Source organism: Siniperca chuatsi, linkage group LG4 (assembly GCF_020085105.1).
Source record: "Siniperca chuatsi isolate FFG_IHB_CAS linkage group LG4, ASM2008510v1, whole genome shotgun sequence".
NCBI lineage: Eukaryota > Metazoa > Chordata > Actinopteri > Centrarchiformes > Sinipercidae > Siniperca > Siniperca chuatsi.
Window position 1 is genome coordinate 14,341,537 of NC_058045.1, and position 13,284 is coordinate 14,354,820.

The 13,284-nt window shown below is 38.8% G+C and overlaps 1 protein-coding gene across 5 annotated transcripts in view; it reads left to right on the forward strand.

The window, feature by feature from the left end:
* The window catches only part of LOC122875527 (voltage-dependent calcium channel subunit alpha-2/delta-1), a 60,659-nt gene that overhangs the window by 31,517 nt on the left and 15,858 nt on the right, over window positions 1-13,284 (forward strand). For all 5 annotated transcript variants that reach the window (XM_044194776.1, XM_044194778.1, XM_044194779.1 and 2 more), the window contains exons 9-21: window positions 337-387; window positions 599-698; window positions 4,398-4,556; window positions 5,457-5,561; window positions 6,302-6,380; window positions 6,859-6,908; window positions 7,008-7,097; window positions 7,227-7,301; window positions 7,389-7,469; window positions 7,825-7,899; window positions 12,330-12,401; window positions 12,658-12,729; window positions 13,181-13,242. In XM_044194776.1, coding sequence (XP_044050711.1) covers window positions 337-387; window positions 599-698; window positions 4,398-4,556; window positions 5,457-5,561; window positions 6,302-6,380; window positions 6,859-6,908; window positions 7,008-7,097; window positions 7,227-7,301; window positions 7,389-7,469; window positions 7,825-7,899; window positions 12,330-12,401; window positions 12,658-12,729; window positions 13,181-13,242 — 1,071 coding nt within the window. The remainder of the gene's footprint in view (window positions 1-336; window positions 388-598; window positions 699-4,397; window positions 4,557-5,456; window positions 5,562-6,301; window positions 6,381-6,858; window positions 6,909-7,007; window positions 7,098-7,226; window positions 7,302-7,388; window positions 7,470-7,824; window positions 7,900-12,329; window positions 12,402-12,657; window positions 12,730-13,180; window positions 13,243-13,284) is intronic.

A 13,284-nucleotide genomic window follows, 5' to 3' on the forward strand; every position in this document is an offset into this window, starting at 1 on the left:
ACCACTTTGTACCTCAAGGTGGCCAATACTTGCATATAGCTCCTTTTTTAAAGCTCTGAAAAAGTTAGTAAGTAGACTCTGAGTTGAGGGTTTTTTGTGATGTAATCTATATCCGTACATCATTTCAGATATGAAAATATATTAGAATATAAATTGATATCGAAACATATTCTTATTAACATTGTTATATTAATTTCAGCAACATTGTCCAGCCCTGTATGTAACACTCAGTAACACAGTATAAGTTATATTGCGTTCAAAGTAAATTATTATGTAAGTCGTTGTCGACCATGTGTCTCAGACCAGCTTGTCTTTCATTCATTAATGTCCATCTAGGTACATTCAAGGAGCTGCCTCACCCAAAGATATGCTAATCCTCGTGGATGCGTGAGTTACTTTAAAACCTCATTGATCCATAACCTTCCCATATCAGTCATGATTTCCCCTGATTATAATGCATGCGTTCCTAGATTATGCAATGCATTTCCCAAGGCAGAAGCATTTCTAATTACACTGAGTAAAATCTCACAGGACAAGAACTGATCTGACAGATTGCAGTGAGAAGCTGTCAGGGTTTTTGTTTTTTTTGCTGTTGCAGAAGCGGGAGTGTGTCTGGCTTGACTCTCAAACTGATCAGAACCTCTGTCAGTGAGATGCTGGAGACTTTGTCTGATGACGATTACGTCAATGTAGTTTATGTGAGTATTATTAAACCTTCCACTTGCTGAACGTTGGGTGGTCTGTTTGTGAGAGGCAATGGGGGGGCCATGGTGCATGCTGAGAAAAAGGGACAGAGTGACAGACAGATTCAGAATGTGCACATGAATGGGCTCATGCATTTACACGCTCATTCATTTACATTAAGATACATTTGAATGAAGATATACACATGAAGACATTGCGCACATGCCCAAACACACACACACACACACACACAGAAACAGAGAGATGGCTGACAAGTAATGAAATATGGATTTCTCTCAGGTCTGGCCACCCTGAAACAGACTTTTAATGAAATACCCACAGCTCTATTTGGTGTACAGGATTAAAACTCTGCACTACATGCCCCCAACCCACCTCCTTACCTGTGTGTGTGTGTGTGTGTGTGTGTGTACGTGTACGTGCAATTGTGTACATTCCCACTGCTCCTAAAGGTATTAAAGCTGCACCTCTGACTGGAGTGAACCCTAGGAAACACCCATTCATCACCCTCATGATCTCTCCATCACTCTTTCCTTTCATCATTGAGTCATGCTATTACTCTCAGCCTTTCACCATATACCTTCATTCATCTCTTTGTGTCAGTGCATGATCTGTACACTGTACACCTCTCCTCTTCTATATACAATACCGAAACTTTCCTCTATGCGCTGCCCCCAATTTCTTTCCCTTCGTTTTTACTTTTCTCACCCACCAATCACTTCCATCGCTTTCCCTCTCCACCTTTTCATTCTCTGACCATCTATTCTAGGCCTTCCACACTTGTGATTACACTCAGAAAGAGCCAATCAGGAGACTGTGTGCTGCATAGATGGGTGCCTGTGGAGGTGTTTATTGAGATGGGTCTTTATAGAGATTGAAGCTGTCTTCGTTTTCCTTGCACAAAGACAGCCATTCAGACTCTGTTTCCTCTCTCCGGGCACCCTTTGTCTTGGGCACAATGTATTCTGTTTCATGGTGGACATGTGATTCTGCAAATATGTGCAATCTGTCAAGGTGTGTGTCTAAGAAAGTCAGACAGAATGAGAGAAATTAGTTCAAAGAGTGAAGTCCAACTCAGTTTTGACTTAGAACTTTTTTTGTTTGTATGTTTTGCTACTATCTGTAAAAACTACAGTGCTGTAATGCATTAGTGGCCTGAGGAAGATGCAAGGCACCCATGGATGCGTTAAGGTGCTAAAAGGATCATTTAGCTTTATTACAATTTGGGTCTTATATTTGTAGCTTTGGCCAGTGCAATTAGATACAATAACATTGTTCTTACCAAAGTAATTTCTGAGAACTGGAAATACAGAGACATCGCTACAAAGTTCAGGTTGTAAACAAGCCAACACTTTAGTCAGATTATCCAAACCACTTGATCTGGAGGTACAACTGAAGGTGACCGCAACGAAAATGTTGGTACTAATCCGTTACTGCACAGGAAAACTGGGTGTGCACAACTACAGGAAGTACAGTATGTAAAAGTTGATCCAGGGAGATTTGTAAACTGTGATGGATGTTTACAACAGACAGTTTGGATCATAATTGTAACGTTTACTTTTCTTTTCCAAATAAGTTTGGTTAACGTTGGGCTTTGTTTACAACCTGTATGATCATGTGATCGCTTGTGTTTCTTGCTCCATCTTGACTTTTTTTTAGCAATGTTGCCACGTAACTGGGTGAACACAATGTTATAAGGAAGGATTTACAAAACTACAAAAATAAAACAATAAGTTATAATAAATCAGAATCATCCCTTAATAGCCTTGCCAGCACTCATTATTCTTTCTCTCTGTCACACTCTCTCTCTCTCTGTTTTTTTTCTGTCATCGACTCACTTACTCATACATACTTACACACACACAGAGACACACACACACACACACACACACACAGCGCCCTATATCTGGCCTTGAGGGTGTAACCTGACACTAAATCATTAATCTCTGATATTACCCATAAATCCCTCCTCACTAACAGTAGCCCAGGGACTAAGTTGGCATTTGGTCATGGAAGATGCTCACACACTTCCTCAACAGCTGCGGTAGGTCAGAAGAATGCTGATGGCTGTTCCTTTCCGCTCATTCTTTCCCTCTCTGTCCTTATCCTCTCTATTTTTTTCTCACTTGTATTCTGGCTCTCCCTCACCCTCCCACCTCACTAAACCTCAGTCACTTTTATCCAGCCTGTTCAGCCGTGTTAGCTGGTGTCACTGCTGTCTGGCAGCGTCAGTCCAGTGGGCAAGCCAGAGTACCAAACCAGAGAAAGAGAGTCCAGCGGGATTAGGGTTTAAAGATTAGCCTTCTCCCTTGTGTCATCACTAATCCATTCCCAAGGCCTGAACCATCACACACACACACAGACAGACACAACGGGTGTTGTAATAAGATCACAAGGGAACAGTGAAATTTGTGGTAGATTGTATTCACATTTGTGTACAAGGCCAGTAACACTATCTTACAAAGCAAGAATGTGTTTTTTCAGTAAATTACACAGTAGTTTTTTTTTTTCTTTATTTTGACATAATGGGCTTATCTACAAAAATAGTGTCTTTCTAATCGGAATTTGTGAGCTCATCATTTTCTACAGTATATGAGATATACTGTCTCACTGTATTCACACCCTCCCCCTTCTCTTTTTCTGTCCTCTTCCTGTCACTTTCTGCTCCTCACCCTCCCACATTCCCATCTCACCTTCCTCACTACTCCTTTAGATTATGTGATAAAAGATCCTCCACTGTGTTTGTGTGTCTGTGTGAGTTTGTGTGTGTTTATGTGCTGTCACCTTGATTTATTCTTTTTGTCAAACCACAGCTGTTGTGATTTTGCCTTTCAGACCAATAGCGATGTGTGTGTCTGTTATTGTCAATCTAAAAGGAACTGTAAGGCTGTCAGCCTCTTTGGAAACACACACACACATTTATACACCCACACACATATATCAGGGCTCTTTTTGCCTCATTGCTTATCTGTGTAGATCAGTGTTTTCAGCCTCCCTATTGACCATTTCATAGAGACACATTGATTAGTTGAGATCGACAAGGTGTAGTATTGTTTTAGAAGAGTTCTGCAACACAATAGATGTGCTGGTTTACTACTCTGCTGTCCCGTGTCCTTCATATACCAGTATTACATATTCTTTTCTATTATATAATTTATATTGTTATTATATATATTAGTCATTTGTACTTATTGTCATTGTGAGCTCCTTGTCCTTTCTGTTCGCTTCTGGACAATCTAAAAGGTTCAGTTCAGATATTTAACAATGAAAATGTGGACCATCAGTTACACTTGGTGGAGCTCAGTATAGAAGGAGGTAGGCTTTTGGTTAATGTTGGGTGGAGTGTGTGTGTGTGCATATGTGTGCTGTGGGGTGGAAATGAGGTGGTCTCACCTTTTAAAAATAAATAAATAAATAAAAAAGATGGTGTTGTTGCTTAACCTCATCCTTATATAGCAGAATCTTGTTTCCATGGGTACCAAATCATTGAGCTCTGAGGATGAGAAGCAATTAGTGGGGCTTGATGAATGTGTCTGTTTACCACTGCCTGATAACAGCCAAGGCCAGGTGGAAGTGTTTGTATGTGTGAGTGTGTGTGTGTGCGTGCTGCATTTGTATAATTTCTTACATATGCACACATGTTGTAATTGTTTGAATGATTTGTAGGTTGTAATTCTTTGCCAACTGTTCCCCAGTTTAACACCAGGGTGAAGAAGACAGCGTGTTTCGACCATCTGGTTCAAGCCAACGTTAGGAACAAGAAGCTGCTGAAGGATGCTGTACAGAACATAACAGCTAAAGGAATTACAAACTACACAAAAGGCTTTGAGTTTGCCTTTGAGCAGCTCTCTGCAGTAAGATTTTCCAGTTTCCTGTTTTGTTAATGTAAAAAAAAAATTCATTAATCATTTTGTCTCACAGTGTAACTGAGAGCACAAGAGGCTTAAAACAAGTTTTGAATGAATGTTACCTTTGATGCCGCCATATTTTCAGCAGCAGTAGAACATTGTCTTTCACTGCCATCTGCTGGTTGAATGTGTTACCTCGCCTCAACTGTCCAGACAATGAAAGAAATATTAGATTGTTACAGATGAATGACCACCCTGAAATGGCAAAGCATTATCCTCAAGTGGGGTTGTTTAACAGTACTGCTTAAAGTGATATGTGTAATAAACTCTGAACTTGGTCTTTCGCAGAATTATAGTGATACAGTAGGTTAAGATATGTGCCTTAATAAGGTAAGATTTGATAGGAACTGTTAACAAGGATCAATAAGTCTGAAGTCTTGCTAGCAGTTCCTAGAAGCTGCAATTTTCATAACAGCCCACTGTTTTGGATTGGACAAACAAGGATGTCACTAGAGGAAAGACCATTTGCTCATCCAACTCAAAAGGTTGTATCCCTTGGGAGCGTAAATGTGTTTGAGGTAGAGATAAAAGGAAAGTTCTGGAGATCACCAGAGACACTGGGGTTCATTCTCTGGGGACCATGCATATTCACAGCAAAATATTGCTGTGAACCATTATTTTTTTAGATATCTTGAGTGTTGATTAAGTGGGAGTTTTGACTTGATAATGACACTAAACAAGGTCATCAAAACAACACGAATGCCAAAGTGTATGAGAGTGTGAACAGGCATCTTTCTCTGGGCCAAAATAGGATGGACCAAAAGTGTTCTTATTATACCTTGCCGCTACCTGGATGAAAATACATTACACATTCATTAAAAAGTCATCATATTTTCCTTTGACTAGACTAATGTGAGCAGAGCAAACTGCAACAAGATCATCATGCTGTTCACTGATGGAGGAGAGGAAAGAGCTCAGGCTATACTGGAGAAGTACAATGCTGACAAAAAGGTACGTTGATGACACACACAGAGAGACTGGGGCATATGATACTGCATTGTGAATTGTTTGCTTTTATCTATGTAGATGTTTTCCCATTGTAGTTTTTGTTAGACTCAGCTTTTTGGAGCTCCCTTTGGGTTGCAACTTCCGTGTGCATATCCTCCATATCTAAAAGTTTATGCAGAAGGCAGATATATTGTGTGAAAGAAAAAACCTACTCACACACACACACACACACATACACACACACACACACACGCACACACATGCACACACACAAATGTGCACATGCACAAAGTTGAGGATATGAGCAGGTTGCACACACACTTCAACATCATTGTCAAAACAGCACATGCAGTTGAGAAATTCTTTTTTAAAACTGAAATGCGTCACATATTTTGCCTGTGACTTTTTGAATGCTAATTCCAGTTTATCTGAAATATTATGACAGCATCATAATATGTTAAAACAATAAAATAATTTTAAAGAAAATCGATTGTTTTCTATATTAGATTAGATTATATGTAAATAATCTAACACATTTAAATTAATTGTCTGTTCAACATAGTATTCAGAGTATATAATAACATTATATGAGGGACAATACAATCATCAATCAACCAAAATGAATTTTAAATGAAGCGAAATGAGAAAAATCTGTTTTACTAACAGAATTATAAAGAATATGTTTTAACATTGTAAGAGGTTATGTTATGATAACTATTGTTGAACTGAATCTTATGCTCCAGGTGAGGATCTTCACCTTCTCAGTAGGACAGCACAACTATGATAAAGGACCCATTCAGTGGATGGCCTGCTCCAACAAAGGTACAGCACAGATCATAACACACATCCGTACTGAGTATTGTTATCAGTTTGTTACAGTCCTTGTGTTAGATTAAGGCGCGTAGACTAGATGTTGGCAGTGATTTCAAATACATTTTATACCTTGTTTCAACCTACTCAGGTGGTCAAGGATGGTATAAAACAACAGATAAAGTTCAAGAATGTTTAAAGAAGACAGGATGGTGAAGTAATTATGAGCATCATTTGAGAAACAAAAGTGATGCTTTTAAGCGCTTTTTACCCTGCTGAAATGTCCTTAGCAACTCAAACAGTGATGACTGCACTCTAATCATAATCTTTCATATGTTAATCAGGAAAGAATCTCATCACACATGCACAAGCAAAAAGCCTGGATGTCAATTTACTTTGTTTTTCTGTGTCTGATAACTCACCTGACACTAAACAAAGAGTCGTGATGCAGTAGTTTTTGTTAAATGATTGTGTCTGATAATTTATCCAGGTTACTTCTATGAGATTCCTTCCATTGGGGCCATCAGAATAAACACACAGGTTAGTGCATGATTTATTATTTTTCACATTCATTAAGCACTTAAGATTCTGCTGGCATGGAAGCATTAATTTGGAAAATGTGGTGTTTGTCAAATTTAGGAGTACCTGGATGTCCTGGGAAGACCAATGGTTCTGGCAGACAAGCAGGCCAAACAAGTCCAGTGGACTAATGTATACCTTGATGCTCTGGTATAACACTTTTTGTGTGCTATGATTCATTCCACAAGTTAAATGACACATGACATATTGTCCCCGCTTTGTTTAATTTTAACATAAGATTCCTGAGTTGAATAGTGCATTTGCTTGACTCTCCATCAGGAATTGGGTCTGGTCATCACTGGAACGCTACCTGTCTTCAATAAAACGAAGACCAAAGATGACAGGAATGGCGAGGTGCAGTAAATAAATGCTTGAACACATGAGTAGAGTCAGCAGTATCAAGACCTGATGAATATGTTTTTCCACATCCCTTTCTCTCAGCACCAGAACCAGTTGATTCTCGGCGTCATGGGGATTGATGTGTCTCTGGATGACATCAAGAAACTCACGCCACGCTTCACAGTGAGTTTAACAGCCATTTGTGATCACATGCATGCAGACAAACATATTTATGAAATCAAATCTTGTGACTTGCTCACTTGTGAGGAACTTGCACAAAGGTTTCCCTCTGGTGCAATTAGTGAGTGATGTGATTCCACCATGTGTGTTATTCTTTTCTAACATCTATATAAAATCATCCACAAATAAAAAACATGCCAAAAATCCTTTTGTTGCATGTTTTTTGGGCCACTAAGGCCCTTCTTTTACATACCTTTTTAACCATATTACCAGTTGTCTTGCCATTATGCTGGCATCATATGACTTTCTGGACACAAATATTTAATTTCTTTCCTCCTCTGTTCATCTTTTGCTTCAGATTGGTCCAAATGGATACTACTTTGCTATTGATCCCAACGGATATGTCCTGCTGCACCCCAATCTCCAGCCAAAGGTATGGCATCTGGCCCTATGCATCACTTTATGTGGCTCACCAGGTCCATGTCTTGAAGCATTACATTATATTCTGACTATTCCACAAGGTTACACAATAACTGCTTACATTCAGTGAATAATATGCAGGCTAGCAGTGTCGTATGTGCTGTGTAGTAGCATGTGGACCCAAAAGCAGATGCCCAGGAAGCGGTATCAGGGTGAAGTAGCCAGATGGCTACCGTGTTTATTAAGGGCGATGTGGTTTACAGGCAGGTACAGGCAGACCAGTAGGCAGACAGGTAAACAAACAGACAAAAGGCAGATAGGTTACTGGCTGGCAGTGGTAGAAGCAGGGAAGTGAGTCCAAGGTGGCAAACAGTTCACTAGGGAGCATGCAAATTACAAAAATCCAGAATCCAACCAAGATCCACAGGAGACAAAGAATCCAAAACAGAACTCTGTAAAAATGCCAGGGAACTGGGCACTAGAAATAGGTACAACAAAAGGTGCACCAAACGATGACACACACAAAGGTCAGGAACACCCACTAGACTGGAACAAAACTCAATGCCAGACCAACATCATCAAGGAACAACACCATGTGTAACAACAATGACCCAACACTGAACAGAGACACGGACTAAATACCCTAGGGGAGGTGAGACAACGAGACACAGGTGCAAACAATTAAGGAAGAGCCAACAATCAAAACTGGAGGGAAAACAAAGCCAGGAAGTAAAACCACGAGACACACAAGTGAAGGAGAATACTACAAAATAAAACAGCAAACGAAAAACCTTAAACTACCACAAGCAGATGGTGCAGGCTCTTTTCAAACTTTTCCATGTGCCGTCACCTCATCAATCTTTGTAAAGAGAATTCATTCCCCAGTTAGAGTATGACTTGATATCATCAGCTCTCAGATGTCGGCTAGAAGGTCACTCATTACCATGTGAGATAAAATAGATGTGTGTTAACTTGGCAGCAATCTGGTATGTTTAAGAATGAAGGATAAAAAGAGGAACTGCAGTGTATAGTAGAGATAATGTGTTTTAATGTGAAGTATTACACCCCAGAATATAATTTAATTTGTTCCAACATACTGTAGGAATATGTCATGCTTCTGCTGTTTGTATTTCTTATTTACATAGATAGTTTTCTAAGATAAAAAGAGTAATATGTTTTTTTAGGGTAGCCTTTACTGGACTTTTAGCCAGTTCAATTCATTAAACATTTTTGATTTGATAACAATTTTAAGTATGTTTACAGCAAGGCTCAAACAATTACCATATCAATTTTATGCTGCCTGTCTTGACCGGCCAAAGGCCTTGAGTAGTCTTACAACTCTGCAAATAAATGCAGGACTTCTAGCCACTGGCAGGTATTAAGATGTGACACAATAAAAATTAGCCATGACCCCACAAGAGGTTCCAACCTGCTACCTTCAGCCCGAGGCAAGCAGGGTCTGACAGGCTGCACAGTGGCCATGTGCTGCCCAGTACTGAGTTCTGTGTTTGAGGTCATGATATTCAGAGCGACACCTCCCTGGATCTGAAACACTGGATCCTTGGGGACACACACTTACATCCCATCCATCAATCTAATCCATTTAGACAAACACTTATGGATCCAATTATTTTGATCCTCATTTTGATTGGTTTTATTGGTGTGTTAATTCACATGTTGTCAAAGCACAGTAAATCAAGTATTAGTATATAACTATAACTCTGGGCTCCTGGAAGTTACATGAAATGAGATGTTACTTGTACAGAGACAATGGTGAAAAATATATAATTGTAAACAAGGAAAAAAATGCAATGGTGTTGTTCAGTAGACTGCGGTATCTAGGCATGCAGGATATTTATAAATGCCCCCCCCCCCAAACACACACACACATTGTGACATATGAAACTGTGAAACTCCAAAATGCAACACTGTGCATCTTTTCATACTTTTCCCAGAAAAGGATTCGTAACAGGAAGCTCAGGCTCAGTAATAAGTATGCTGTCACTTTTCATGAGGTGAGACAAAGTAGAAGTACTGTATATTGCAGAAGTAGTCCCTAAAGGTAGTAATGTAGCATTTTCTGTATTGTAGTCCCATAGATATATTTTTCAATAGATATACTAGCAGTCACCATAGGAAATCATTATTTTTTGCAGGGGATATTATGCATCAATTATGTGATCTACAAACCTATGTCTGAATTCCCCCAAACTAAAGTGATGGTGCATTCTTCTGTTGCTTGTAATGATCACTCTGGCTCACACACAAAAGTGTGAGTATGTTTTGTAATTGTGCACATGCGTTTGTGCAAGCATATTCTGTGACAGGGTACTGAGAGAAAGTAAATCCTGGTGATGGCGCATACCTAAATGAGGGGGAAAGTTATTCTTAATGGTCTATTTGAGACATATGATGATTCAGCATTAACTAATTAAAATAAAAAATGATTATAAAACAGAAATATACAAATGGTTGTTTTTGTGCAAAACATCAGGTTTTTTTGTTGGTTTTTCCACCAAAGTTTTTCTACGAGTGTTTTTGGTATTTTTTACCTTCGCTTCTGCCTCCTTTTTCCATGTACTCATTCCTTGTTGCGCTTTGATTTTAGAAGTGCAGCAATGTGGATACTAGAGAAAATACAGTGGGAAGAGGACGGGGTTGTCATAACTTTGTATTGAGATTATGCTTTGTAGCTGATATCACTAATAAGGTAACTTATGTAACTTAATGTATACAAAGCAATGCCAGCTGCGAACAGCCTTAGTGTTATAACACAGACACACACACACACACACACACACAAAGGCATTGTCAGAATTCTATCAGTTTAATGTAGCATTCAAGCAAGACAGCATTATTATTATTATTATTATTAATTTCCCATCAACACTCTGTGTGTGTGTCTGTGTGTGTGTGTGTGTGTGTGTGTGTGTGTATAAGGCTTGGAGGGCTGCCTGTCAATCAATCATTGTCTCATTAAATCAGCCAAATGGGAGATCGTGTGAATACTGATGCTGATGGTGACCTTGGGCCCTGTGAACATTTCCCATCTCTCTGGATCAGCAGTGGCTCTTTCTGTATATGATTATGTTTGTACATATTCTATATTCATCACACAAATCTCCCATGTTGTAGTAGCATTTTTATTTTGATCTCATACCCCAGCTCACCTCAACAAATCTCTTGCTGACATACAGTGTTCTCCTACTCTCTTTTTCTTTTTTTAAATTTTGTTGCTCTGCTTTTCTCACTCCTTATCTCTCATTTGATCTCTTTCACTTTGCTATTCACACCATCCAGAGTTCCCATTTTGCGTTCTTTCCATATTATCTCCTGTCTTTCTTGTATATATGTTTGATGTTTCATTCTGTATTACCCAGTGTTACACCTCTTGATCTTTTTATTCTTTCTTTTCTCATTTTCATGTTGAGATGCTTCATCTTAATCATCTTTCTTTGCTGCTCCATTTCATTTCACTTACCATCAAATGTAAGGAACTCAGCTCATGCCATTTAATTGATTATTTTGTTTATTGCTTTTCTTGTCCGTGTGGTGATTCACACTTTATCTACTAGTAGTTCCTTTTGAAATTTAAGCTTTAAGTTTCTTTCTCTTGCTTCCTTTCAAGTTAAAACTGTTATTATCAATGTTTCTTTATTTTCAGTCACTGCTATATGTCAACATAAAAACAAGAAACTATAGAAAACACCGTATCAACACAGTATGATCTCACTGCATCACCCCACATTTTAAGTCACAGAGTGAATAAACGCTGTGGAGGACAGACTGGTATCAGATTCCATGTACTGCTGTTTTATAGAGAAGCACTAGATTACTGCTACTATTTTATACCACCATAAAGCCACTCAGACGTATAGGGTTTTTAAGAGAGGACATTAATAGGGTCCAGTGTCACTTCGTATCAAATTTGATTCAGCTGTGTCTGGTGTCACAGATATGTTGTCAAAATGCTGCCATATGGTACCCTCTATCTTTTATGCCATGGATTTGATTAGATTCATGTGTTAAAGAAAACGATTGGCATTGCTCCTGAATTGAATACAAAAGAACATTGTGACTCAAATAATTAAAGTCCACTATATGTTACTCAATGCAGTGGGAGTACTAAGATGCAGAAGTATATTCTTCTTTATGGCTGATTGCCATAGTAAAAACCCATCTCTGAATAACAATGTAAAATGGTCCACTGCTTTTTTATAACATTTTACTTTATCATCTTAGCAGGTTTTAGATAGAGTGATATGAAAGTCTGTTATTACATAATAAACTTTGCTTCCAGCGAAATGACTCAGAATAAGCTTAAAGTAAAGGGTTCTTTTCTGTTTTGTTCACATCGATCCTGTTATCTGTCATTAGATTTGTTTGTGTGTAGTATTCTTTAATAGTGTCACACTTCACACTGAAATATCATCCTTTCCACAGAATCCTAAATTCCAGGAACCTGTTACCCTAGACTTCCTGGATGCTGAGCTGGAGAATGATATCAAAGTGGAGGTAGAGTGAACACCCCCGCCATATACATAGACATACACACACTAAAGCCAAGGTAAAGATGTGCATACACATCCAGGCAGGTATTCAGGCATAAAGCTATCATGATCAGTCCCTGCAAGAGATTTATTTAGTGTCCCTAACTCGTAGTATGAGGTTATGAGACAGAATGTTTTCAAATCAGCTGATACTCAGTGAATCAGATCCAGCGACACTGAAACTACATGTATACTGTTTGTTTCTTCGTCTCTCCCTATAGATCCGGAGAATGATGATTGATGGTGAGACAGGTGAACGTACCATTCACACACTGGTGAAAACTCAGGATGAGGTAAGAAAAATACTGGAAGGTGCTTAACATATTACACTACAGTATGTTGGGGAACTTTACATTTCTTCCTATGCTTTTGTAGAGGTCTCCTATCATGCTTCTGCCCTGCAGCTGCATGTTCTGCAGTAATGCTGCAGAGATGTTTTCAGACATTGTAGAATAGACTAACTGGGGCTGAAATAACAATATATTTTTAGTGCAACATTTTATCCATTATCCAACATTTGTCAGGCTCATTGGTTTTGTTTTTTTTCCCACAGATTTCATAGAGAGAAAAAACAAATGAGCTGCTGATTATGTGTCAGACTTCCTTGTTTGAGCTGAAAATGGTCTTTTTATAATCTCTTTTTTACCTGGATGTTATACAGATACATGAAAAAAATAAGCACTACTTACTTTAACATTACAAAGCAATTCTGAATGTTGTTCCTGTGTATATCATCTTTGGCAGAGGTACATTGATCGAGGAGTCAGGACCTACACGTGGGCACCAGTCAATGGAACAGATTACAGGTGAGCCACCGCAGCGATTTTGTGATATTTCTTTATGGTTCA